The sequence below is a fragment of the Ailuropoda melanoleuca genome, chromosome 8 (assembly GCF_002007445.2).
Source record: "Ailuropoda melanoleuca isolate Jingjing chromosome 8, ASM200744v2, whole genome shotgun sequence".
Taxonomy (NCBI): domain Eukaryota; kingdom Metazoa; phylum Chordata; class Mammalia; order Carnivora; family Ursidae; genus Ailuropoda; species Ailuropoda melanoleuca.
In genome coordinates this window covers 7,932,854-7,960,631 of record NC_048225.1, presented here as the reverse complement: position 1 = coordinate 7,960,631, position 27,778 = coordinate 7,932,854, and the positions used below count along the sequence as shown (strand labels likewise).

At 48.1% G+C, this 27,778-nt stretch overlaps 1 protein-coding gene across 1 annotated transcript; it reads left to right on the top strand.

Moving 5' to 3' along the window:
- The first annotated feature begins 850 nt into the window (after positions 1–850).
- POU2AF1 (POU class 2 homeobox associating factor 1) lies at positions 851–26,412 on the top strand. Its single transcript, XM_002921100.4, has 5 exons — positions 851–1,345; positions 20,300–20,430; positions 20,926–20,968; positions 21,054–21,319; positions 24,275–26,412. The coding sequence occupies exons 1-5, from the start codon at positions 1,330–1,332 to the stop codon at positions 24,587–24,589; spliced, it is 771 nt and encodes a 256-aa protein (XP_002921146.1). The 5' UTR covers positions 851–1,329; the 3' UTR covers positions 24,590–26,412.
- The last annotated feature ends 1,366 nt before the right edge of the window (positions 26,413–27,778 follow it).

Sequence of the window (27,778 nt, the reverse complement as noted above, 5' to 3'; positions counted from 1 at the left end):
AAACTCAGAACAATGTGAGGCAGGAACAGTGAGGTCACATATCCTCCTAAGAACCCCATGAGACATTCAGAGAACTGCTTCTTCATTTTAGAAACAAGGAAACAGAGACTTAGAGTTACGTGACTTGGTGAAGAGGACACTGCCAGTGAGTGGCACAACTTCACTGGGAACCCACCCCTCCTACGACTGAGCCAGGTTGGATGGATGTCCCTTGGTTTCCAGTGGACAGAGCTGTGTCAGATGGCTCTAAAGCAGTGTGGGCGACAGAGCAGCAAGGGGGCCTGGGCTAGGGGGCCGTAGTCAGGGGGTCAAATGATTGGGTCCCTGGGGCCTGAGCATGTGGATTAGGATACACAGTGGCAGGAAGCTTCCATACTGGGAGGGAGTCAGTGGCCTAATCCCCATATGCTATGAGGTGGTGAACCTCACTACTTTTCCTTTGAGAAGCTTCATGCTAGTAGGTGGGTGGGTAGTAGGAAGGAGGCCCTGTTCATATTGTATTGTTAAAGAGCATGGGTGTCTTCTCCTCTCTTCCCTGAGAGAGTTGGCCTCTTTCTCCATGGGTGTATGGACCATTGGAACCAGTGTCCCCCATATTTAAGCATGATTAAGCCTTGCCATTTTGGTAGTGGCTAGGGGGCAAGGGAGGGGCTATTGTGTTTCAAAATGGAATAAACAGAAAAGCAGTATTAAAAGAATGAAGAGGTTGTTTAGTGAGGCTTGAAGAAACTACAGGTGTTTCCTCCTGTGTTGAGAACCAGTGACCCCTGGGAATTGCATTTCCCGTTGAGCAGGGCCCAATGCGGACTGGGTCCTGCTGACATGCCTGTGGTATAGAAGCCTGAATAGGCATCATAGAAAACCCAGAGTTTTCCAGGGGTCTTTTGGGCTCCTCGTGGGTGTGGAGGGGTCCAAGACTCGACACGCGTGCTCACACAGCTCACGTCCACAGACGTGTTCACCCTCCCCACGCGCATCACACCGCACGCTGGGGCTGCGTCTGGATGACCATGGCCTTCTGTGCTGTGTCGTTGTTCAGATCCAGCTGGCTGGCTCTGTGAGTCAAGCGGCCTACAGCCGGGGGGCCTCCGAGGGCGCACACAGTGGGGTGACAGGCAGCCTTGCTGAAGAGAGAGTGCACCCGTGCCTGGGGTGGGAGGATGTGATGACGCGGTGCCCCTGCGCAGCGGGAACTTGGGCCTTTAAAAAGCTGAGGAAACAGCCTCTGAGCGAGCAGCGGCTACACTGGAGGAGAGCACACCCAGGTCTCACATTCAAGAAGCCAAACTGTCTGCTTCAAAGAGAAAAGGCAACATCCTGTCACAGGCCATGCTCTGGCAAAAACGTAAGTGGTTTGGCCGTGGCTGTCAGAGCCGTGTCAGCACAGGTAGGCGCCGGAGCTCACCAGTGAGCCTGGGACTTCTCAGAGAGGATGTGGTCGTGATGGAGGCAACAGGGGTCTGGGTCCCCAGCCTGGGGGGGAGCGCAGGGGTGAGGTGGGCGACGGAGCCCGGTGGAGAAACCAACCTGTCAGAGGTGATGCTAATTTTCCAGGCAGGAGGGGAACGAACTAGTGTTCCAAGGTGGGACAGCTCATCGTGCCTCCACTGCGAGGCATGAATCACTGTGGTGAGGAAAGGCCAGTTCATGATTCACCCCACAAAAAGCCAAATGTGACATTGGTTTGGGGCCGACGGGGGAAGGCCGTGGAGTCCTTTACATGACTGGCTTTATTTTTCATAAACAGCTGCTCTTGACCTTGTGGTTCCATTCCTTGGGCCTGTTTCTCTCTGAGTTACTTCGGTTTCTACTGAAGGCATGACTTGTTTCTGTGAGTGCCCTGGGACAATGTGGAAAACTGGCTTTGGCAGGCATGTCTTCACTTGCTCCCAGCCCTGCCTCTTGTCATTCTTCTTCACGCTCTGTGGCAAGGCTTGTGTGCCCCCGTGCAAGGGGGCAGCGGGTTTATCTTTAACCTTCATGTTTATCCCTGGGGTTGGATGGAACAACTGTGAACTTTATTTTCCATTATGTGGGATCAAACAGAGACTCATGTTATTAATAATTGAAATCATACAGAGAGTATCTACAACATTCCTTTCTTGAAATAACAGTCAACTCGACAGCCTCATGAGAGTTGAACCTTTTTGGGGCTCAGTCCTGTACTTCCTCAAGAAAGAAATATCACCAAAAAATCGCTCTGTCTTTTCAAAGGAGCTTAGGTCTTTAAAATGCCTTTTAATGAATTTATGTACACCCTGCTTCAAGCAAACTTAATATAAGAGAATCTAGATTTACAGGAAAAGATAAATTGGGGAGTGTTTGTTTATTTTACAAAAAGATATTCTCTTGGAGGCCTTAAAGTTCTGAAAATATACTTTCACCGATTAAAACATAACTTACAGTCACTTTATCACCAACTCATTGTTTCCTTTATTTCTTGTGTAAATTCTCTGGGATTGAGCTTGTTAATATATAATTTGGAGGAGTGATTTCAAAATTTCTCCGATTGTGAAGTCTCATTGTTTGATACTGGCCAGATGCAATTTTTTTTTTTAACAAAAAGAGATGAATTTTAATTTGGGCTTTGGAGCTATGGAATCCTTCCAAGAGAATTGGAGATATGCTAATATGGGTGGGGCGCAGGGCTACCTGAAGGGTAGAGGAGAAGCAGCCTGCCCCAGGGAGAGCAATGTGGCTGAAGGCAGGTGGGCACGGCTGTGTTGACTGGACGCTGCTGAGTGTCCATATGCCCTTACACTTGGCTGATTGGTGGGTTTTATGTGAGTTCTTGAGGAACTTTTGCCTTGGTTCCTACCTATTCAGAGCAAATCACTTTCCTTTTTTAAAAATTGTTCATTATTTTTAATTTTTTTAAATCTTTAGGTTTGTCATATGTAAAATGGGGTAAAAATAACAGCCATTCCTCAGAGCTACCCTTCCCGTGGTAAGCTGGGGCGCCACTGAAATGGTGTTGGTTGCTTCGGTTTTGCTTCAATGCCTGAGATACGGGTGGCTCTCTTCCCTTTGTGAGCTACCGTATTCCCCACTCTTGGTTATGCACTATATTCTTCGTTAATTCCTCTTAAGAGATTAGCAGTTTTTGTTTTTTTTTTTCCCCAAAGGAGATGCTGGAGGCATGTTTCCTGCTCACACCCTGGACGTCAGTCAGGTCCAATTCCATCCTTAGGGAGACCACATTGTAAGCTCGTCTGTGGAATAACTGGGGTGAACGGTTCCACATGATCAGGTGCACACAGTCAAAATTCTCTTTAATTGTCCTTTGGCACCTTAAAGGAAATTAGGAAAGGCCCTGGGCACTGGACCCAATCCCCTTACCCAGGATCTGAGTAGAACCTTTGTACAGGGGCAACGAGGGTACCTGGGTGCCTAGACCCTGTGGGGAACGAGTAAAAACAGGGCAGCGTCGTCAGCCTACTTAGAATCACCTGATGGAAGGGCAGAGTTTGAAATCAGACACCAAGAGTGCTGAAAAGGCACTTTCTTTTTTCAGAAAACACCCTCGGGCCATGATCTGAAATGACTGTACTATGGTGTTCTGGAAAGGGTTAAGAAAACATCCACTTTGTAAATGCTGCCTCCTCCCTACTGGCCCATGATCCCTGTCGGTGGATCAAATGTGCACACTGACTTTGGTTCGGATCAGCTCAGAACCGCTGGCGCACAGAAGTGGAAATCTGTGAGCACCACTCATGGTTCTGAGCTTTGCTTGAATGGCCAGTTGGATAAAGGAGTCACTCAGCCAGCAGATTCTCCTTCTGGGTCCTGGACTTGGTGCTGCAGGCCCCACGCGGATGTGAATTCACAGCCACTCCAACAAGAGGCCTTGTTCAGGCCAGCTGGTCACAGCGCTGCAGAAATGGCATGCGTGATCTAGTGAGGCAGGTCCGGGTTTGAAAGCTGGCTCTGCAGCTTAGTAATTCAACCTTCGCAGATTCTGAAAAATCTGCAAAATGGGGGTTTTAATGGTTGCCTTACGAGGTTTTAGTCGGAGCAAAAGCAGGGAGCGTGGGTAGTGTCATCAAGTGTCCGGACAGCGGTGAGGGAGCACCTTCCATCCCGTGGTACCTCCCCTGTGCCCATCTGGAGGGATCAGCGTTCCTCTAAATTCCTTCCTGTCTATCCTTTTCCACACTTTGATCAGAATAGTTAAAAAGGCATGATCAAAATATTCCTAGTGATAGGATCTTTCAAATGGTTTTCCAAGGGTGTAAATCAGGGGTCTGCAGACCACGGTCTGAGTGCCAAATTGGCCCCAACCCCCATTCTTGGAAATAAAATTTTATTGGAACATGGCCATAGCTCTTTGTTCACATGTCACCTGGGCGTGTTTTTGCTACAACAGAAGCGTTGAGTAGGTGCCATGAGACTATATACATGGCCTACAAAGCCGAAAATATTTACTATCTGGTCCTTCATAGAAAAAGTTCGCCGACCTCTGGACTAAATGATTTGGGTCATACTTTACATGCTCATTTCCGTAGGTTTCTCTGCATCCTGGGGTCACACAATGCCAACACCAGTGGGAGATAAAACTTGTAGTCAATTGATTGAATGATTTGCATAAAGCCAAAATCTGATTTGATTGACTTCTTCCTTAACAGCTATGGAACTGTGTACAATAAACTCAACACCATTTGTTAGAAAATGAATGAATCACATGACTGCTTTTTATTGTTGTTATTTGTGTAAGGGAAAGATTTACATGATAATGAAAGGCAGGCTGACTGATTTTCTTTGAATTGCTGCTTGTCTTGATGTCCCGTGGACACGGACCCAGTGTGCAGGGAGGCAGGATAGGAACAGGAAATAGTTATGGTTAAACTATTACAGCATGGATGTGCCTTTGCTTTCAGACAACTTCAACAGTGCTGAGGTTCCCAGACAGGTAAATTAGGGTCTCAAAATTCTCATTCACGTAGAACTCTGGATTTATTTCAGGGTATCACTAAACAGCCAATTTTTGTAGGGAAGCCAAAAATTCGGTTAAACATAAGGAAAATCTGTAATAACCCTGTAATATTTGAAACCCTATCACTTGCAGAAACTCAGGCAAACTTATAACAAGAAGTAATTTAGGTCTGTCGAGTATCTCTAGTGTTTCTTTTTTTTTTTTTTTTAATTTTATTTTATTATATTGTGTTAATCACCATACAGTACATCCCCAGATTCCGATGTAAAGTTTGATGCTTCATTAGTTGCGTATAACACCCAGTGCACCATGCAATACGTGCCCTCCCTACTACCCATCACCAGGCTATCCCCTTCCCCCACCCCCTCCCCTCTGAAGTCCTCAGTTTGCCTCTCACAGTCCATAGTCTCTCATGTTTCATTCCCCCCTCTGATTACCCCCCTTTTCTTTATCCCTTTCTTCCCCTACCGATCCTCCTAGTTCTTATGTTCCATAGATGAGAGAAATCATATGATAATTGTCTTTCTCTGCTTGACTTATTTCACTTAGCATTATCTCCTCCAGTGCCGTCCATGTTGCAGCAAATGTTGAGAATTCGTTCTTTCTGATAGCTGAGTAATATTCCATTGTATATATGGACCACAGCTTCTTAATCCAGTCATCTGTTGAAGGGCATCTCGGCTCCTTCCATGATTTGGCTATTGTGGACAATGCAGCTATGAACATTGGGGTGCATATGGCCCTTCTCTTTACTACGTCTGTATCTTTGGGGTAAACACCCAGTAGTGCAATGGCTGGGTCATAGGGTAGTTCAATTTTTAACTTTTTAAGGGACCTCCACACTGTTTTCCAGAGTGGCTGTACCAACTTGCATTCCCACCAACAATGTAGGAGGGATCCCCTTTCTCCACATCCTCTCCAACAATTGTTGTTTCTTGCCTTGTCTATCTTTGCCATTCTAACTGGCGTAAGGTGGTATCTCAGTGTGGTTTTGATTTGAATTTCCCTGATGGCTAATGATTTTGAACATTTTTTCATGTGTCTGTTAGCCATTTGTATGTCTTCATTGGAAAAGTGTCTGTTCATATCTTCTGCCCATTTTATGATTTGTTTATTTGTTTCTCGTGTATTGAGTTTGAGAAGTTCTTTGTAGATCTTGGATACCAGTCCTTTATCTGTGGTGTCCTTTGCAAATATATTCTCCCATTCCGTGGGCTGTCTCTTAGTTTTTTTGACTGTTTCCTTGGCTGTGCAGAAGCTCTTTATCCTGATAAAGTCCCATAAGTTCATTTTATCTTTTATTTCTCTTGCCTTTGGAGATGTGTCGTGAAAAAGGTTGCTCTGGCCGATGTCATAGAAGTTGTTGCCTATGTTCTCCTCTAGAATTTTGATGGATTCCTGTCTCACATTGAGGTCTTTCATCCATTTGGAGTTTATTTTTGTGTATGGTGTGAGAGAGTGGTCAAGTTTCATTCTTTTGCATGTAGCTGTCCAATTTTCCCAGCACCATTTATTGAAGAGACTTATCTCTAGTGTTTCTGTTGTGTTTTACCACTTTTGTCCACTTAATAAGCACCTTTACTTCGCACCAAGTTTATGTATTGATTCAGTGGTTCTTGTTGATAAGGACACGTAGGGTCTAAAGGACAGACACAAATTCACTAGCACAGAAGGAAGTGAAATAAGGGACAAACATCTACCAAGCCCACAGATTAGTTGGTGAAAGAGCAATAATTTCCATGGTGGACACTTTACTTCCTTCTCCCTGTATTTACTAAAGAAAAATGCCAACTTTGTTTTTCTCTATACCCAGAAAGTTTGCAAGCCAGAGGTTTGGAAATCTCTCTTCCAGTTCACATCTGCAGATCTGTTCTGTGGTGAGGAATGAAAAGAACCAAAGTTGTCTACACTTAATTAGCTAAAAATCTGGACATTTAATTCACTTAGAAGTTCTCTAAATTTTTGCTTTTAAACCTTCCCAGTACAAAGTAAAGGTATCAGGTTCTTTCCCCCCTCTGACTTCTTTCTAAAGAAGTTTATTTTCCTACTAATGAAGATGTCCACCAATTTCTGACTTTGATCCAACCAGACCAAAGTTGGCTGACTGATTATCCACATATGTTTCCCGGTTATGAAATACTTATCGATGTTCTAGTTTTTTCTTTTTTGTAGAACAATTGTTTGATAAGAATGGGCCTGCCAGGGATAGAGTGGCCTTTTCTGGAATCTTCTAGTCCCGATTGTGTGATACTATGGACAAAGCATTGTTCTTGCAGGCAGCATGTGGAGTTGACTTTCCAATCTACAGGTTATTAGGTGCTGGGCTTTGGGCAAGCCACCTAAACACTCTGGGTCTCAAGCACCCCAGCTGTAAAACGGGAATTGCCTTTACGTGGCTAAGAGGCAGGGAGATTAAACTTGATCCAAGTTCTTTTCCAGCTATAATTACTGAGCTTTCACGAGGGCTTATACCAAATAAATCCATGTTTCAAACACAAGCCTTTAATTTAACAGAAGGCATTCCTCCATCTGCGCAGAGCAGTGCTTTTCAACCTTGGCGACATGTTGGAAGGCTCTGGGAAATTTAAGAAATACTAATGTCCAGGTCCCAACCCAGAGGTTCTCATTAAATTGCCCTGCGCATTAGATTTTCAAATCTTCCCAGGCAATTCGAATGTGCGGCCAAGGTGAGAACTAGTGACCTGGAGGTTGCAGGGAAGGGCTTTTAATATACCTTTGGACAATTCACCTGGCGCCCAACATGTTCCGTCCTCTCCATAGGGACACGTACCAGCTCTGGGGCCTGAGTACTTACTCGGCACCCTGCGCTGTACCAAGCGATCTGTTGCATCAGTTTAATTGCATTTGGTTGCTAGTGAAGAGACCCGAAACAAGCTGGATTTAAATAAGAGAGTGGTGTACGTTCTCTCGCATCGAAGTCTGCAGTAAGCCATGCAAGACTGTCTGCAGAGTGCAGGGCCAGCAACGGCTCCCGCTACTTCTGTTTTCTGGTTGGCTGTCCTAGGCATGTGGCTTTTGTCCTCAAAGCTGTTTCATAGCTGCTACTTTAGCTCCAGCCACCTCATCTGTGTTTTAGACAAGGAAGAAGAGAAAAGAACGGCAAAAAGATCATGCTTTCCTGCCGCCCCCACCACTACTGCCAACGTCTGCCCGCCGCGCCGATCTGCAAGGGAGGATCGTGTCATTGTTTAGCTGGTACATGACCCCCCCGCCCCATAACGTGGGGGTTGTTAGTAAGGAGGGAGAGGGCCGATGTGGGGTGCCGCAGTGGCCAGTCTTTGCCACACTTTGGATGGATTATCTCATTTAATCCTCATAGAAACTCCAGGAGGCAGGTTCTGGGTTAAGCTCCATGTCATAGATGGAAGACTGAAGCTTGAAGATTAGGTTAGTAAGTCAGCCTGAATATTGTCTTACAAAGCTGTCCCGTGTCTCCACCGTGGGCCTTGGCTCACCCACAGGGCGTGGGAGGGGGCTCTGGGTGAAGGCACAGGCCTTCCACGTCAGGCAAAGGAGTGGAAACCCAACGGCAAAAATGAAGTGGCCGGCTGGCGGATTCCTGCGCCGATGTCACGGACTCAGTTTGATGCGTGTTTCATCTGACTTACTGCGAGGAATAAGGTCTTTGCAGCTATACCTCCTCCACTGGGCTCTCTGCAGATTTCTCGGCTGCAACGGGACGGCTAGAAAGGGGAGAGAGCCACTTAGAATTGTCTGCCCCAAAACCCAGCCTCTCTGTACTCTGGGCAGCATGAATCAAGAGCCCTGTGTGGCAGCCTGAGCTGGGACCCGAGGCTTTTGCCTCCGTGGCTCTCCCTTCGTTTTGAACCGTCTAGACTTTGGAAGAGTCAGGCTATCCCTTCACACATGTGTGCATGTGTGTGCACGTGTGTGGTGTGGTGTGGAAAGCAACATATAGGGAGCAGGGGTTTATTTGGAATTAGAGAGTGATGTCTCTGTTCTTTCTATGCCATTAGTGGTTTAAAGCTTAGCCTCTGGGGCAGGCAGATCTGAGTTTGAATCCTAGATTTAATGCCTCACTGGTTGCACGGTCCCGGCAAGCCCTTCTGCCTCACTCTGCTGCCACTTCCTAAAGCATCTAACGGGACCACAGGTTTTAGCGCTTTGCTTCATGGGGCTGTGGTAGGTGTTTACTACCGTGCTTCGCATTAAGCCAACGCTCAATAATAAATACTAGTTACTATTCTTATTTTCCCGCTCTCTCTCACTCCACCTCTGAGAATAAAACTTATGCCACTAATTATAGATAGTAATTTGTGTCGCCTCTGAGTTCTGCATTTCTTGTGAAACGGCAGGGTGTACATTTCCAGTCTTGCAGCTTGTGGTGGGTTAGTGATCAGGGCTAAGGCTGATGGCTAAGATGGCCATTCTGTGACCAAACTTGGAACTCGGGCCACCATTTTCTTCCACGCCTCATAAGGCAGTAGGCTCGTACTGACTGACAAACTGTGTTTGTTTTCTTCTAATTCACAAGATTGGGCTGAGGTGTTTATAATCTAGCTGTCAGGAGACTGACCCTTGAATTTTGCAAGAAATAGCACAAATGATACCGAAAACTGAAACAGCAATGTGCTGCCTTTCTTAGTAATGGTTTCATGAGTATCACTTTCTGGGAAGAGCAGGCAGCCAAAGAATTATAAACCAGAGTCATTCTCAGACCAGGTGTTGGGACCAAAAAGGATTTGACCACACTTAAGAAAAGCTGAATTACTTTTTAATCCTCTAGAAAGACTCAAATTTAACTGGAAGATAGGAAGTGTACAAAGATTGTTATCACTTTCCAGGACTGCGAAATGCCAGAGAGATAGAAAAAGGAGAAAAAAGGGGAGGAGAGTGAGTTCAAAGCAGGAGCAAGTTTTAGTGCTGGATGAAGGCAACACTGATTCAGGAAAGAAAGGCATAGAAGGAAAATCAACCAACCCTTTGTTGTCCCATGCATGCATGCATCCACTCAATAATGGAATTATTCTTAGCAGAAAAATCAAGCAGTGTCATAAATTGTCTTCAGCGGGGGGGTGGGGGGAGACAGAATCAGGGTGTCCTGAAGCATATGGCATTGGGTATAGATCCTCAAGGATAAATGATAGTTAGACTTGCTTAGATCTGGGGAGACCAAGAGACATATTAGGATATAACATATGAGGATTGGGAAGAAAATCCAAGGATGTAGGTGTTTACAATATTTTTTGAAACAAATGTCTTTATTCAAACAAAACCTACAGCACAACTCCAATACAAAAATAAAAACGGAGCAGTTCTGGGGGGATACTGAAGCTCTGATGCTCATTCACATCCAGGCTCCCCTGCTTCCTTCCCCTTGTTGGTAACTACAGGGTCTCCACTGTATTCCAGGACTTTCAGATCACATCTTGACAACCGTGACCTGGACCAATTCTCACTCCTTCAGCCAGATCCCTGATAGCTGCTCACAGGTCCTTGGTTTAAATGCTTCTGGGGTAAAGCCCACACTCCTAGAGCAAAGTGAGTCACTGTGAAGCATGTTGTATTGGGCTCCACAAAGCTTTGAAGCTGTGAAGGTCATGTTTTCAGTCTATGTCGGTGTCTTGTGAACAAAGCAGGGGTATGTTCCTCAAAGACTGAACTGGTGACTCGTTTCCCAGGCTTGCTCTTCTAACAACTGCTTCAGGGCCCTTCACAAGGAAATGTCCCCACATCCTGAGACCATTAGTTAGTACATCAGAGACTTGGCAAAAAAGCTCATCTTGACTGGCAGTTACATCTCACATCATGAACCAATTAGGAGGGCTGACTTCACTCACGTGGTCTATGCCCTGGGTCGCCACAAGCCTTAGGGCTGGAGCACTTAGACCCGACCCCCAATGTGTAGCTGGCGCTGGGTCTGGAGAGTCCTTCCTCCAAGGAACTGGTCAGGAAAAGTTGATTTCTTCAACAAGAATCTCTTTGGTGTGGAAAATCCCAAACTAGATAGTTTAAATCAAGGAACAAACAACTGCATTTCTTCTCCTCCAGCTGCGTGACTGTAGGTTTCTCCTGTTCTCAGACTGGTAATTCTAGATTCAGGTTCTGGGTCTTAATCTCACAAAGAAAGATATCCTGTCTCCTCCGCTCAATCTCCTCACTCTTGTGCTAACTTGCTATAGAATTTGGGTGGGCACCTTGGGTTGGCTCACCCCCAATATGGTCTCATGCTCTTAGTGTTGTCCCTCTCTTTCCCCATTCTGATCCCTGTTGCTCTCGATAAAGCAAAAGCAATGCCCAATATTTCCGCCAGAATTTTGCCTTGTTCTAATAGTTGATAAAACTTCCCTCCTGGACTGCCAAAGAGTCTTCCCGTGTATGTTGCCATGTTTCCATCCCATGTGGGATATGTGCTCCTAGGTTTCTAGCCCTTTGGAGAAGTACCATGACTATGGCCTCAGTCATGGCCCTGGCCCTGTCCTTTGGGAGATACACAGAAGTTCCTTGAGGGGCTACATCTGAGGTCAAGACAAAGGCATGCCATCTTACTCTGTCTGCCTCTCAAAAATCTCTAGGTGCTCCTGCCTGGAGTTGTTCTTTAAACATTTCACTCTGCCACAGACCTGCTCCTCTGCTGGCTTCTGAGGAAAGAAGTCCTTCTGCTCAGCTCATGGTATCGTTGCAGGAGGCTGATGCTAGGATTTCGGTGTCTCCTGTCCAGGCTTGTTCTGTCTTCAAGAGATCTTCGACCAGGCTCTCTGCAGCATCATGGGCCCCCTGTCTCCTAAACATGGCTGTGATAGACTGAGATCACAGGAGAAACAGCCATTTGTTGAACACCTGTTATGTCCTAGGTGCTTAACTGTGTTAATTTCAAACAATCCTCATGATGATCCCATGAAGTGTATACCATTACTCTCATTTAGCAAATAGGGAAACTGAGGCACATACATGTTATGTGAATTTCCAAGGATCACCTACTTTGCAGTAGGCTTTCCAAACTAGGTCTGTTTGAGTCCCAAACAACATCATACCACTTTTCAGTGCCAAGGATTTTAGGGTTCCATTAGATGCTTCTTCCCTTCCCAGTTGAAGTAAGTCCACCCTTAGATGGAGGTGGGTTCTTACTTCACTGAGAAGAGTTGTAGCCTGACTCAAAAGCGCCTACAGATATGAGCCTCAAAAAGTTAGATGTGAGACAGCACAGAACCTCTGGAGCCAGCTGATTTCCATCTTGGAATTGGAGTTCCTAGGGTTGGTCTTCCCCTAGTGGGCTGATCAGCCAAGAGAGGAAAGGACCAGCTGGTGAAATGTCTTTGGGGTTCATCTAGGGTCCTGAGGCTGGGGATGAACCCTGAACATCTGGGACTACTATGTCTGTGTTGGGCAAGACTCACATTCATGGTGTAGGCTGAGCCTCACCCCAGACCAGACTCCCTGCATCGAAGGTGGAACCACCATGCCTCTCGCATTCTCCTCTTTACATAGCCCCTGCAGACTGGGGACCCCTGCTTGCTGCTCATGTGAGTCCTACTGCATCAAGTGGAGGTGGAAACCAGCCCAACCAGCCAGGACGCAGCTCTGCCACACTTTGTGATTCTAGGTCTGCTGATGCATTTGTGTAATTGATGTCCACCCCACTTGACTAGATGGTGAGCTCCACGATGGCAGGGACCTGGTTAACTCTGCTTAGCAAGTATTTGTTCAGGGCATGCTCTGCCAGGGCTCTCCTAGTCTTGTCCCCTACTCTGGGACTCAGTGTATCTCAGATGGGAGCCCTTTCTGCTCCGGTGACCCCAGTTTCTGTAAGAGACGGGCAGATGCAGCTGGTTTCTCAGGTGGACCTATCCACTGTCATTTCAGTCGAAAATACCAAAAATAAAACTTTGCGGGAAATTGTTCAGGTCTCTCAGTTCTCGTCACTCATGTGAGCAGACTGCTGGTAACCTTCTCATGGACTTCTTATTCCTCTCTCAGATGGGAAATACTATTTCTTGGGGAAATTGGTGGTCAAGGGAGATTGGATCAGGGTGGTCCAAGCCCAGGCTCTGACATGAAGAAATGAGGGTCAGAATGGGGCAGGGAACATTTGGTGACTGACCTCTGGGGGTTACCCAGAGAAATAAATGGACTTGCTCAGGCAGGGGGGCAGGCAGGCAGTGAGGCAGAAATGGACTGAACTTGGAATCAGAGGTCTTGGGTTTAGCTGATGACACAGTTATTTACAAGTGAGGACTTGGGCAAGCCACTTAATGTCTCTGGGCATCGTGTACCTCATCAGTGAAAAGGAGGGTGAAGATCTCCCCTGCCTATTTCAGAAGTCGTGGCGAGGCTTCAAATGAAATCATTTGTGTCAGGGCTATGTGAGTCACAGAAAATCACGCAAAGGTGAGCGTGGTGATTTCTGAGTTCCTGGGGGTTAAGGTCGTGACCAGGAAACACAGAGACATTTGGCAGGCATGCATTCAACGCGCCTGAGTCTTCACGAAGAAAAGGCAGAACCCTGACACTGTCTCTGGGAGTAGAGAGAGGAATCCAAGGGCCCTGTGCACTCTGCTTGTTCTGCAGAAGGTTTGGAGGGAGGTGGACACATGGTGTGGAATGCACTGAGAGCCCCTGGGGGAAGGATGTCTTGGCAGCAGTGCCTGTGAAGAGAGTCTGAAGGCACTGGCACTAGTGGCCTTTTGGCTGATCTCACGCAAGGTCATGGAGTGGGACATCCAGAAATTTCAGGATAATCCAGGTAATCCTGAGGCTGTGGAGTGCGAATGCCTCAGGCAGGAACTTGGCAGATGAGAGCGGGTGACAAGTAAACTAGCTCTCTCCTTAAAGCCTAACATAATCTGAGAGGAGTGTGTCATCACCCTGGGTGTCCATTCCAGGCTGGCTGGGGCTTCCCTTAAACAGGGATCACTTGGCTCCTAGACCCCTTTGCTCTGGGGCTCTGTGGTTCTAAGATTGAACAAGCCTCTGTGGTCAACCCAGATGTACTTTAGGATCCTCCCCTGGCTCTTCTTTCTCAGGTTGTTCACTCGGTCCTTCAGCCCACTCAGGTCTGTGGCTTTTCTCTATCCTTTCCCAGTGACCTCCTAGGATCATGGTAGATCACTTGAGGGTTCTAATTAAATGATGATCCATCAAATGATGGTTGATCACTGAACTCTGTGGGGCTGATGGGAATATGCCTCTTAGAATGGGGACCAAGAGGGGAAATATCACTACTTTCCCCTTCTCTTCTCTGATCAGACCAGAGAGTCTGGGATCACCCGCCATCTTGGAGCTCTCCTGATGGAGACATCCCGGCCTACATTTCCAGACGCTATGGCTTTTATTCCTTTTCAGCTGCCCCAACAGCCTTACAAGCAACATCAGATTGTAATTCCATTGAGGTTCCACTTTCCCATATCTTCTGAACACCTTTATTTTTTTTTTTTTAAGATTTATTTATTAGCGAGGGAAAGAGTGTGCGTGCACAAGTGGGGGAGGAGCAGAGGGAGAGAATCTTCAAGCAGGCTTCCCGCTGAGCATGGAGATGTCCTGGGAGCTCCATCTCAGGACCCATGAGATCATGACCTGAGCCAAAACCAAGAGTCAGACGCTTAACAGACTGAGTCACCCAGGCACCATTCTTCTGAACACATTTAAAGGCACTTTTTTGTCCATCTATCTTTTTCCACTCTACCCTGCATGTTATCCACATTGCTAGAACTATGAGTGACATGGTGATACTTGGTGGCTGCAGAGCCCTTTCAGTTCAAACAGTAGTGAATGGAAGGCCCGCATTTACTGCATATAAAATCTCTTCTTTGGCCTCCATTAAAAAAAAAAAAAAGTAAACTGCAATCTAGTGTAAATTGGGCGAGAGAGGCTTTCTGTAGCGTGTCAAGTCCAGTCTTTGGCCAAAGCCCAAGTTCTTTCTTCCTGTTTGGAAAAAAATCAGCCATTGTCCATGAATGGAAAGAACAAATTTGAAAACTTTGACTCAGATCTTCAGCAGAAGATGAACATTCACATTAGTGTTTCAATGAAGGATGTGGATAATCCTTTAGCCGACCTGAGCTAAACTTTCCCAGGAGCCCTCAACTACCTTGGGCCGAGAACACAAACAAGCTTCTTTACATTAAAGTGAAAAGTGTCAGCAACTTTTATGACTTTGTTTTCAGTTAGAAGCTAGGACAAGTTTGTTAGCCTTAGGCTTGAATTTCTATTGTTCAATTATTTGGTTTTGCTTTTGCCACAAGTAAAGAGAAAATTATTTGTTTTGCTCCTTAGAGTGGATTAAAAAAAAATACTGACGTTTCAGCAGCAAAAGAGAATAATATTTACTGTGGTTACTTGGAGGGATCAATAGTGTGCCATGTGTCCTTCTGGGCTAGGAAGGTTTTATCTTTCAAAATGGCCTTCTGTGGCTGCAGGCCACACCAGTCGGTCATAAATGGAAAGCAGTGAGCTAGATTGTCAAGATGGGTGGGATGGGTGCCTCTTCCTGGTTCCCTGATGATAGAAATGTAGGCATACCCTGAATCCCAACTAGCCTTTAGAGCAGCAATCCTAACTGGTGTTCAACTTACTGCCTGGCCCTGGTGGCTTATGGGAAATCTGTAACAGGACAGTAGCTTAGAGAAGAGTCTTTTTTCAAGAGGATCTTGGAGGCTGTTCTAGGTGACACCCATCTGAAGAAGTTCTCTGAAAGCTGCCTGGAGAAGTTACGGTGATAAATGCCTGGGTGTTGGCTCCACTAGGAGCCATTAGGAGGAACCTACTTCCTTAGCCAAGTAGCTTCCTCACTGTGATGTGAATGTGGTTTGCACGGGGTCATTAAATAAACAAGTGCTGACAATTTTGCATATGTGCTTGGTGATATTTATTGTACCTTCTTCAAGGAACTGGAGGGCCATGCTTATTTAAATCAGTAGAATCCATATGTTCCCTCAGCTCGGTGCAAACAGGCGCAAGCAGTCAGAGCACTGCCTGAAGTGACCAGTTGGCTCGGTCTGTCATGCTCTGTGCTCTCCGGAGGAACAACAGCTGTAGGACTCTTATTTTTGTGATGTGGAGCATGTCTGGGTGTGTGGCAGGGGGAACTGAAATGTCTTCTGCTGACTTTTTATACTTTCAGATTTTTTCGTCGCTCATTTTGGAAAAGGAAAGCCCTCACTGGGGCCAAATTTATAGGTTTTTCTGTAAATGAGTTTGTTTTTTGTTTTTTTCCCCAAACTCCACTGGTGACTGACTTCCAGTGTGGGATGGTAACATGGCTGAACTTCTCACCCTGAAAAAGGAGATTCCTAGCGAGGCTCATGTTTAGGAGGGAAGACTTTTCTCAGTGGATGCTCCCAGGAGACTTGATGGGCCTTCAAACCTCAAGATAAATGGTGAGGAAGCTTCAGGCTTTGAGGACATGCTACCTGGAGCTGCACTTTGATGAGGGGTTGTTAAAGTCTCTGGTCAGCTCTGCTCTGGGACACTGGACTTTCATCCTTTCGACTTGTGCATTATCGTTTTGAGCTTCCGTTTTATTTTGTCTCTTATTTTAAGAAATTATTTTAAGAATCTTAAAATTTTTTTTTTCAAACACTCTAGTTTAGTTGTTTTAAAGCTAGCTCAGTTCAGGGATCCAGAAACTCCAAGGCAAAGCAATCATGATTTCAGACAAACCTCTTTTCCTATTCCAAATTTCTATCTGTGGTTTCGTTTCTCATGCTGGTGGTGGTAGGGAGTGCAGTGTTTACTGCAGAATTAGGAACGTTTATAGTTGCTTCCCAAAGGTCGGTGTGAAAGGCGCCAACTGCAAGTTTTGGCTTTGCAAACACACTTGGCCATTGGGCTCCTTTGGGGATCGTCCTGAGGCCTCTGATTCCAATGTGTCACGGCCACTTTGCAAAGACACTGTCGGAAGCACAGTCTCTCGTGCCTGCACACTTGTGGCCAGTTGCAGGACTCCCTGGCACCTGGTTGTGGACTCATAGGTGGTTAGGCAGGATCCTTGAGAGCTGTGGGAGTTTTGTGACTGCAATAGGAAGAGGTGGGGACTTAGAAACTGCTCTCCATATGGTCGTTGTGCCGGGCACACCTGTTGACACTGTGGGTTCTAAGGAAGTCCAGACATCAGTGGCTGATACCCTCTGCTCACAGCACCTCCCCCAAGCCCTCTTTGTTCATTGATTCGAAAACAACAGGAGGCAGGAAGCTGTCACTTGTCAAGATCCTGGAAATGCCCAGCTGGCCCCTTTGCAGCCAAGTGCTCAATGTGTCCACTTCCTGGGAGGGAGAGGGCTCAGGAGTCCTGTGGGCCCTTCCCCAGAAGTGTACATGCAAATTAGAGGGGGTTAGCCTGGTACCTGTCTTTGAGCTGGTCTGAGTTGCCGGCCTGTAGGAGTGAGCCTTTCTTGTCCCCCATCTGAATTAGGAGTGTGACCACAGTGCTCAGACCCCCAAATAACCCTGTCCCCTGAGTTTCTCTCCAGTGCATAATGCCTCAGGCTGTACTCTGTGCCTCAGAATAGCAGGAAACCGAATCGCAGACATGCATAGCTTGAGTGGTATGGGTGTGAACAAAGCCCATGTGGCTATGGGTGACTGAGAATGAGTGAGCAGAGTGTGGGAGGGCAGGTGGCCCTGTTCTCTGCCCTGTCAGGCCCCACCTGGGCTCCGGGGACAACGCTGGGCATCAGTGATCATGACGGGAAGTGGCACATGGAACCTGTGCAGGGGTGAGGCTCCCAGAAGGAGGGTTACAAGGAGGGATTAAGAAATAGCTGGAAGGATGGAATGTTCATAAGACTCTACAGGAGACCTGGTATCTGTCTTCAGATGCTGGAAAGGGATACTGCTACTAACACGAATGATAATATTAGCTCGCATTTACTTAATGCTTCCTCAGGGCAAGCTCTGCGTTAAGCATTTACCCTACCAGGCACGTACCCTTAGGATCCTTGCTGTGTAGATGAGAAGGCCGTCGCTGGATTATGAATGGCGGGTTTCATCAGAAGACAATGCAAGAAAAAATGGTGCTTGTTACCATGTGGCAGGTCAAGCGGGGGGAAGAGCTTCCTGACGTTGTAGGTCCCCAGAGGAAGGCGGAAGTGGGCGGGGGAGGGGAAGGAAAAGAACAGGGACCATAGGTGGACGTGGCTTTGGGGGTATCCCGTGTATTACTGCAGTGAATCCTCACAACCACTGTGGGAGACATGAAATAGTGAGGCCCAGGGGCGTTACAAAATCACCTGAGACTTTTCCACCAGTGAGCAACAGCCCCGATTTGAATACAGGTACTTTTGGCTCTCAAGAACATTGTTAAAGCTGCTTATAGGAATACCGGCTCACAGGCAGTCCCGGGGCACTGGCACTGGGCTGGACCTCTCTGCTCCACACTCCAGTTTTGGCCTCAATTTCACAAGTCGGACCTGTTCCATTGCTGTCTCTCCCGCCAGATGCAAGATGCATGTGGGCAGGGCCCACAGCTGTGTTGTTCAGTAATGTGTTCTCAGTGCCCCGGGATATTGGAAAGAATGAATGAATACCAATAGAGATCCCTTGTTATGATGGAGGAAATTAAAAAGAAGATAATAAGTCTCCTATTAGGATGTTAGAGGGAGATTCTTGTATTAGATCAGGGATGAATTATCAGTGGCTCTAACCCTGGCCAAGGTTCAGAATCTGAAGGACTTTTAAAATATAGATTCCTGGGCCCACATCAACCCCCCCGCCACCCAGGATCAGAACTCTCTGGGAGCCCAGTTATCTGCATTGTGAATCCCTTCCTGGTCAGTTCTGCCACTTGGCCAGGTAAGGAAGCCCCCTTGCATGCATCTGAGTCTGGGGTCGTCTGCATCATGTGTCCCTAGGGTTCTGTACGTCCCCTTTCCCTCTTCCTGCTGCCTCTCTCTGCCTCCTAGGCTTCAAGGTCAGGCTGTGCGTGTGCCTGGAGCATGGCTGGAGGACTGGTGCTGGGTCAAGCATGGGTTCTTATCAGCTGGGTATTTACTGAGCAAAGTTCAGCCAGGGCAGCACTATGGTTCCGGGTTTAATAGATACCCAGGCTTTCAGGCTTTTGAATCAGAGCCCAGGTCCCTGGAACCCTTATCGATGGATGATAATGGACTCCTTGTGTGAGTCCCCAGGGCCACTGGTACTCATATTCTTGGCTGACCCAGGCCTGCCCTCCAAAGGCCCAGGGCCCTAGGCTGTGGGCCGTCTGGGTGGGCAGATTGTCACTGCCCAGCCATGCCTGCTGCTGGCTTGCTCTCCCTGGCCAGGAAGTACCCTGTTCCAGCTCAGTGCTTTGGTCTCCCAGCTTTGATGACAAAAGGTACAGGGAACTTTCTCTCAGCAGCAAGGCTGGACACCTTCTGGTCCCAAGTATGTGGATCACCATCGGGTATTTGTCCTGTCCTCGGGGCCACAGAGAACCCGGGAACCATTCACTGCAGCCCACTCTAAAGGTCCGGGAGAGGTGAAGGGAAGATGAAGGGCAGCACATTTCAAATCATCATCCAACCAATTAATCAACAAAGACCTTACTGAGCTTACTGCTGAACATGCTACCTGGGAAGATACTGAGAAAGAAGATATAATATCTCACCTTGACAAGTTCATAAGCTAGTTAGGGGCATAAGAAATTTATACCCAAAGGATTACTAATTATCATATAGCAGACTGCAAATTTATTAAATGCTCCCTCTGTACCTGATTTTATACTAAGCACCTACCGGGCTTCTCATTTACTAGGCCAGCGACTCCTTATGACATTCCCTTGATAAGAACTTGCACAGAGAGGGTTAGTAACTTGGCCAGGATCACACAGCTAGAACATGGCAGGGGCAGATGTCGAGGCCTGTGCCACCTGGACTGAGTGCCTGCTCTTAGGCCGGCCTCTACCGCCCCCTATGCTGAGCACTACCCAGTCTAAGAGGCTGGAGGAGGAAGCCACTTCCGTGGGCAGCCGCGGGCGGCCAGGAGGGTTACACTAGTCTTGAGTCAGGACGAGTCAGGAGGCTGAGCAGCGTGAGCAGGAATCCTGACCGTGGGAAATCTCAAGTAAAGACGACAACATCACATATGCAAGGAGCACAAAGAGAAGTTGGGGTTTATGTCCAGCCAGAGTAGGAGTGTAGGTAGCACTTAGCGTGCAAAGTAGTTGGCAAATGGGTTGAGCTAGCACAGCCCAGGACTTTCCATTGTCCATGATGTTTGCAGGCCTTAATCAATGGGATGGAAGGGAGCCATAGAAAGTTTGGGGCAGAAGGAGGGGCGATACTGGGGGAAACTGTCCAAGAAGTCTCGTGGGTCCTCCGTGTTCAGGCACAACTGAGGGGAGCGGGCACCCTGCGGTGGCGGCTTGGCTGTGAGGGAGATGAGCACCAGTGACATTGCTTTTCACAGCCACAGCTCCAGAACAAGCCCCGGCCCCACCACGGCCGTACCAGGGCGTCCGCGTGAAGGAGCCGGTGAAGGAACTGCTCCGGAGGAAACGTGGCCACGCCAGCAATGGGGCGGCTGTCACACCTACGGCGGTGAGGGGGCCACCGTGGCCAGTGTGTGTGTATGCGTGTGTGTGCGTGGGTGGCGGGGTGTCCCACGGGGTCGGATGGGAGTGTATTTCTTTGCTCTATGGGATGCTCTCTGAGGCCGGAAGGCGACACAGTGCCATGGTGTGGCTGCGGGAGAATGGACCCAAGGTGGAACGAGTCAGTGACCCCCGAAGTAGGAAGAGGGGGATGCTGGCTTGCTCACCCGAGGGAGCAGATGACTCCCACACCCCAGCGTGAGATGGGGGCTCCCCAGGGAAGAGGACCATGCCAGTTCCCTAAGTATGCAAGGTTCTTGATAAACGGAAACACAAATTCCCCCAAAGTATGGGTGGTGATGGTTGGGATATGGGGCGGGTGTTTTGCTCTCATAAGGAAGACTCTCGCCTGTACTCGCTTGCCCTGGGGCCCTGCAAGTTTTCTGCCGAGGGCCAGTTGGAGCTGGCTGAACACTGATCCTAGTTGTCCTTCTCCCTCTAGGTGGTGCTGCCCCATCAGCCCCTGGCGACCTACACCGCAGTGGGTAAGAGCTCCCACAGCCCTGGGGATGCCCCGCAGACCCCCATCTGGGTGAAACCGGCAGCTCTGCAATTTTCTTCTTCCCACAGGTCCTTCCTGCCTTGACATGGAGGTCTCTGCTTCCACGGTGACAGAGGAGGGGGCCCTGTGTGCCGGCTGGCTCTCCCAGCCTGCCCCAGCCACCCTCCAACCCCTGGCCCCATGGACGCCCTACACGGAGTACGTGTCCCACGAAGCTGTCAGCTGCCCCTATTCAGCGGACATGTATGTGCAGCCCATGTGCCCGAGCTACACAGTGGTGGGGCCCTCCTCTGTGCTGACCTATGCCTCCCAGCCACTCATCACTAACGTCACGGTATGTCACGCAAATGCATGGTGGCACCAAGCCACGCCAAGGGCATCCTTTGGAATGCAGGCTGACTTCCAGACCCCCAATCATTCCTGCTCCTGACCTGCAGGATTATGGAGTCGCCAAGCCCACCCTGTCCTGCAGGGAGGCCTGCTCATATTCTCAGTGACCTAAAATAGCTCCCACAAGAAGGCTTAGGGCCTCTCTGGTCATACACTGGGCTCCTCAGGGTTGGGGATGTTCTCCAGCGTTTCTGCCCCAGATCTCCCCAAGCGCCAAGTCTTGGTTGGAAGAGTAAGTTTTCAGTGAATGGGGTATCAGGTGGGGTCTGCACGGGGTCTTGTACCAGAGTCAGTGTCTTCTTTCTATTCAGATACCTCAGGAGGTGATTGCTCACTTAACAACGGGATTTTCCAGGTGATCTTAAGGCTAAGCGATAGGTGACACAACTTTTCTGAAAACTACCGTTTTTTTTTTTTAGATGTATTTACTTATTTTTAGAGAGAGAGAGAGACAGAGAGCAAGCATGTGAGTGGGGGGAAAGGAAAGGGAGAGGGGGAGTCCTCAAGCAGACTCCCTGCTGAGCATGGAGCCCGATGCTGGGCTCGATCTCACGACCCTGAGATCATGACCTGAGCCGAAACCAAGAGTTGGACGCTGAACGAACTGAGCCACCCAGGCACCCCACAGAATCTACTGTTAATGAAGTCAGACCCACCTGCAGGGTAACGTTCTGAGTGCTGCCTCTGGCATCAGGTTGCCTGGGCTCAATCATTGTCCCTTCACTTAGAAGCTATGAAACCCTGGACTGAATGACTTAATTTCTCTGAGCCCTGGTGTCCTCATCTGTGAATGGAGAATACTAACAAGAGGGCTGATGTCAGGATCAATTGGGATGATATGTGTGGAGGACTTATCATCGTTCCTGGCATACAGAAAACACTCCATAAATGTTATTACGGTTGATTAAAGTTGGCTAACAACATTAACCAAGAATGGCCTCCAAGTGCCAGATGGGAAAGGAATGAAGAAAGCAAGAGAAATAGTTTTATGTGCATGGCACCTGTTTGAGCAAATGAATGGGAATCCCCCAAGTGTTCAGAGGAGAAGAGGCCTGTGGGTATAGCTGTATCCAGCTGCAGTTCAGGGAAGACCGTGGGAGCTGGAGCTGGGGACTCGTGAGGAGCTGCAAAGCCCACACTGATGTTGGAGCTTGCTTTGGTTCCCTGCCTCCCAACCATTTCCCTCAGGGGCTTAGCATCATCCTGACTCACCTGCCTTTTCATCACCATCCAGGCAAGGGCCCCCAGAAGCCCTCCTACCCCATGCCCCCCCTGGCTACCCAGTTAACCAGCTGTGGGGCCTACATGACGGTGGATAGGAAGGAGTGAATTCAACACCTTTCCCAAGCAACTCATTTCCATATCAGGAGCCTTGGGTGGGGGTGGGAGGTGCCAGATATAACTGTTCCCAGTCATTTCAATCCCAAGGATTTCTTTCATTATTTATCTTTCATTAACCCCACCTCCTACTTTGAAAGGCTCTGTGTATCAAACAAACTCTATTTATTAAGAAATAATTTATTTGTTTTGCCACTTTGTAAATGAACTCATCAAAGCTGGTTCGAGCTACCAGTTAGCACTCCTGATGAGCAGGAGATAAGACCTTTTGTAGCACTGGGTTGATGGAATTCCCTCTCTGAGCCAAGAAACCTGCCGTTGCAGGTGACCTTCATGGGTTTATGACTCAAAAAAGGAGGATTTCCATGAGCATTTTTGAAGTACTGGAAAGAGTAAGGCTTTGTTGGGAGGCTGGAAGGCCTCGGAGACCCTTTCTAGCTCTCGCGTTCTATAGGAAAACACCCCAAGGCCTTGCTACTCAAACTACCATGCCTGGACCAGCCACACTGACCTGAATGGACATGCAGAGTCCCAGGCCTACCCCAGACCTCCTGGGCCAAAATCTACATTGTCACAAGATTCCCAGGAAACTGAAATAAGCTCGTCCCGAAATGACTCTAATGGTTTACTCTCAAAACACAGTGGCAACCAGACAGGGATAGGAGGGGGGAGCTAGGGGCAGCAGGGGGAGATCTGGGCCTCGCTCACATCATTTCACGCAGAGATCTTCCTTCTCCACCTGCTTCCTCAGCTGTAGACGATAGTGAGGATCCAGGCCCTGCGTCTCGTGCAGGCTTCACCTCAGGTTTGTGGTGCGCTTGCTGCAGAGGGGAGGGGCATTGTTTGCAGGGCACCTGAGAAAATGGCCCTGGGATAGCCGTGGGGGGCCCAGCTCAGAGACAGAGGAGGATGAGCTCGTGGAAAGTGCTGGGAAGCTCTAAGGAGCTTGTTTACTAACAGAGGAAGCGGTGCTTCCCCAGTGTCCAGGTCTGGCCCAGAGCAGGAGGGAGGGCAGTGGAGCTATGTTGGACCAGGTGGACCTCAGGATGTCAGAGCTGCGGTATGGGGCCAGGACTGTCTCGGTGTCCAGGCATGACAGTGGCCACCTTTGGGATACAGCTACCATGCCAGGGAACAGTCTTGTTTAACACGATGTATTTTCACTCATTTTTCAGACATACATTTCCTCCCACCTACATTTTAATATCTCTGAAATTGGGATGGAATGTATATTCAATTATAACTGGAAAAGCATCTCTAATTGGCTTAGCCCTTTGGCACCAGTTCTATTTGTAACTCTCTCTACAGAAGAGAAAACGGACGCGAGAGGAAGCAGCGTGAGCAAGGACCTGTAGCTAGTAATAAGGGATAGAGTCAGGGACCCAGCTGAAGTCTGTGTGGCTTCTCCCTTGGGGGAGACTCTGAGCAAGTGGAGACAGAGTCCCTGGGGGGAGCCAGCAGGAAAGGGGGATGGAGAGATCCCTACGAGGACAAGGACGGGCAAGGATAAGTGGGTCCCCCAGTGCTGCTAACCCTTGGTCCTGTGTCTTTCCCATCACAGACGAGAAGCGCGGCTGCACCCACAGTGGGGCCCCAGCTGGAGGGCCCGGAGCACCAGGCGCCTCTCACCTATTTCCCATGGCCTCAGCCCCTGTCCACACTGCCCACCTCCACCCTGCAATACCAGCCTCCGGCCCCAGCCCTGCCCGGGCCCCAGTTTGTCCAGCTGCCCATCTCCATCCCCGAGCCAGTCCTTCAGGACATGGAAGACCCCAGGAGAGCCATGAATTCCCTGACCATTGACAAGCTGCTCTTGGAGGAAGAGGATGGTGATGCCTACGCACTCAACCACACGCTCTCCGTGGAAGGCTTTTAGGGTGTTCTCCTGCCTAAAAATCCTGTTCCCTGAAACTGGGATTTAAAACAGGATTTAAAACAGGGAACAGGATTCACATCTGTCTGGAGTAGCCATATTACAACTACACTTGGCACCCCAAACTAAAGTGATAGACTTTCCCTCCTTCCCTTCCTCTCTTCCCTCCTTCCTTCCTTTTCCCTTCCTCCCTCTCACCTTCCCTCCCTTCTATCCTTTCTCATTTGTTTTTCCATTTCTGTTCCTTTTGGAGAAGGAATTATAAGGATTTTAGTGATAATATTGATGCCAGTGCTGCAAACCTAAGACCCAGGTGTTTTTATTTCTGCCTCGTTTCATCCATTGGAGCAGGAGCCCGGCTGAGCCGTCTTCAGGCCAGTGACACCCTGCCCTGCCCTCTGTCATGTTGAGATGGATGGGGTGTCCAGCGCCCCTCCAAGGGCCGACCCAATGCCAGAGTCCTTGAGCTGTCAGTCCCCACAGTTGCTCCTTTGTTTGCTGTTCTCGGTGTGGCCAGATTTATGGTCTCAGGCAGCAGAGTCTCAAGGCCTGGGGCTCAGTGAGGTGGTGGGGGAGGTGGTCCCAAGAGAAAAGGGAACATCAGAGTGGGGCAGGGGCTGGGTCAAGGGACAGAGGAGGGAGGGGAACGAGATGTGTGTATATGGAGGGGGTAGGGTAGGGTTGGGTTGGGTTGAAAGAAAGTTTGGGCTGAGAGAAGGAGGGGCTGAGGACCTATTTAGCTCCAGATTACTGGCTTATTAAGAAGGAGAATAAACTTACGAAAAAATATTGGTTTAATGGCTGGTTTTGCTGCTCTGCTTGAGGATGCTTGCGAGGGAAGCCAGGCTCTTGTAATCAGGAGCATTAATATGTCTGACTGCTATCTCCCAGGTGCAGACCCTCTGTGGTGCTTGCCGGGGGCCAAGACCCACAGAAGCCCAGGGGTGATGGGGTCCTCGCTTAGTGCTGCCTCATGTGCATCTAGTGGGTCTTAAAAACCTCCATAAGCCACTGTTCTGTGGAGCCGAGGCCTCCTTCTGAAGCTCTGCCTTCCTGGAGGCTTCTAGAGCCTCAGCCAGAAGTACCGCTAATTTCATTTCAATTTTTACTGTTTTGCTGGGGAAGCTTCAGATTGGCAGGTGCTCGGGCACAGTTGTTGCCGGGGGTGCAGAGCTGCTGGCAGCGGCCGTGTGCTTTGAGGACTGGCACACCTGTCCGCTGACACCATCGTCAGCATCGGGCAGACACGTTCGTTGGTGGAATCCATGTCGAGGTGACAAACTTTTCTCAGAAATGATGACTTCATTGACACATTTTCTTTCCCATCTTAAATAAAAACTCTAGAAAGTTGCCTTTCCCTGGGTTTTTTCCTGCTTTGGGATTATTTTGACCCCGCTTTCTCAGCATCTGCCTAAAATCCCAATACAAATATCCTGAATTGTTTTTATTCAGACTTAATATTTAGGTTTAAAAGGTTAAAATTTTCAATACCAAATTTACATCTTTGTTGGTACAATGATGGTGAGTAGGCAAAGGAGACGAGGTCTCAGGCCTGTTTAGTTACCTAGAAAAAACACTATGCAAGATTTTTCAGCTTATTATTTGAGGGTTTGAGACGATGCAGCAGCAATCTCCACAAGGGAGTTTAAGTTGGCAAAACTAGCATAGAAATAAAGTACTTGAAGTAGTTGCTAAGATTTATACAGTCTGTTTTTTTCTCCTTACCTTGAGGTAAAAGGTCTTGGGTGTAATAGTCTCTCTAGGTTTCTTCCTGGGTTTTCCTGCTAAGATGGAAACATTTTAATAAAGATTTGCTCAGATTCTTCTTTGCCGAAGTGTTTTATTCCTTATCAAATTAATCCCCCTTAGCTTGCAGTCCCATGTCAGGTAGGGTGAGCGTCGGCAGGAGCTTACACGAGTCTTGTTGACTTTGCAACTTGATCTACTGCAAGGGAAGATGGAACTGGCCCCACTTGCCTGCTGGCCAGTTCCCAGGGACAGAACATGTGAGGCCAGGAGGCTGGGTCTCCAGGAAAGCAGGGATCTGAGGCAATGAAGGAAAACTTTTAACTCTATTGCCCTTGGCATTATTCATGTTACACGGGTAAAGTCTCGTGATGCTGGGTGTTCAGAGGTAAGTTCAACCACTAGTGTTTCCACCTGTCAGAAGCCATCTCTCAGGGCCAGTCATCATCATGAAATGGAAATTCAAGAAGCCCACCAGTCCCCTCTAACATGAGTCCTTGGAGTGAGTAATAGTCCGGAAAGATCTTTTCCTGTGATTTTCTGAGTTACTAACAACTTCTGAGTTCACTGCCTTCACTGTTCATCTCTTCTGGGGTAACTTTTTTTAATAGTCCACTTTTTTTAAAGTCCACTTTTCAAAATTATTTGAGAGAGAGCAAGAATGAACGCACACACAAGTGGGGGGAGGAGTAGAGGGAGAGGGAGAAGCAGACTCCCCGCTGACTGAGGCGGACATGGGGCTCTATCCAAGCACCCCTAAATCATGACCTGAGCTGAAGGCAGACACTTAACTGACTTAGCCACCCAGGTGCCCCAATAGTCTACTTTATTCTGCCATATATCTTGTCATCAGATTTTGGGGGACAACAGTACCTCCAGCTACTTAGCTCACTTTAGATTATCACCACAGTTGTCTTTTTACTTATTCTCTCTGTAGGTCATAAACCAGAAAAAAGACATGAAAGGAAAGGTACTCGAGGTTTTTTCCCCTCTAGTTTTGCCGAGGCTCAAGGGTAGGGGAAGATCTTTTAAAAATGAATTTTGCATTTCTCACCAGCTTTCATGATAGAAGTGTGAGCCACTGATCTGCAATGTGGAAGACGTGACTAGCTCAGTCTGGGTCCTCTGCCAGACTGTGACCCACAAAGCTGTCCATTTCTAGCGCAGAAGGGGCAGCAAGGAGGAGACGCATACGTAGTGAGACAAGGAAGCTGGGCCTCTACAAAGTAATAACATCGCCAAGAGGCTCAAATTCTCTGATCCTTCCTCTAAGTGGAAGTTGGAGACCTATTCTAAAGCTAAACACGAATTTCTTGAAATCAGAAATCATAGATAACTTATTTAGCAGTAACTTACTTTGCGAGCCAGATGTGAGGCACTCACCTTGCTGAAGTGAAGTAATGACATCCCATTGAAGGAATACGGATGTGCGTGATGCAGCTGATT

What these genes read in the sequence shown, in the direction of transcription:
- POU2AF1 (XM_002921100.4), top strand. An exon ending in CGGCTGTCACACCTACGGCG is followed by an intron (nt 20,431 to 20,925) that starts GTGAGGGGGCCA and finishes TTCTCCCTCTAG; the next exon opens with GTGGTGCTGCCCCATCAGCC. An exon ending in CACTCATCACTAACGTCACG is followed by an intron (nt 21,320 to 24,274) that starts GTATGTCACGCA and finishes TTCCCATCACAG; the next exon opens with ACGAGAAGCGCGGCTGCACC.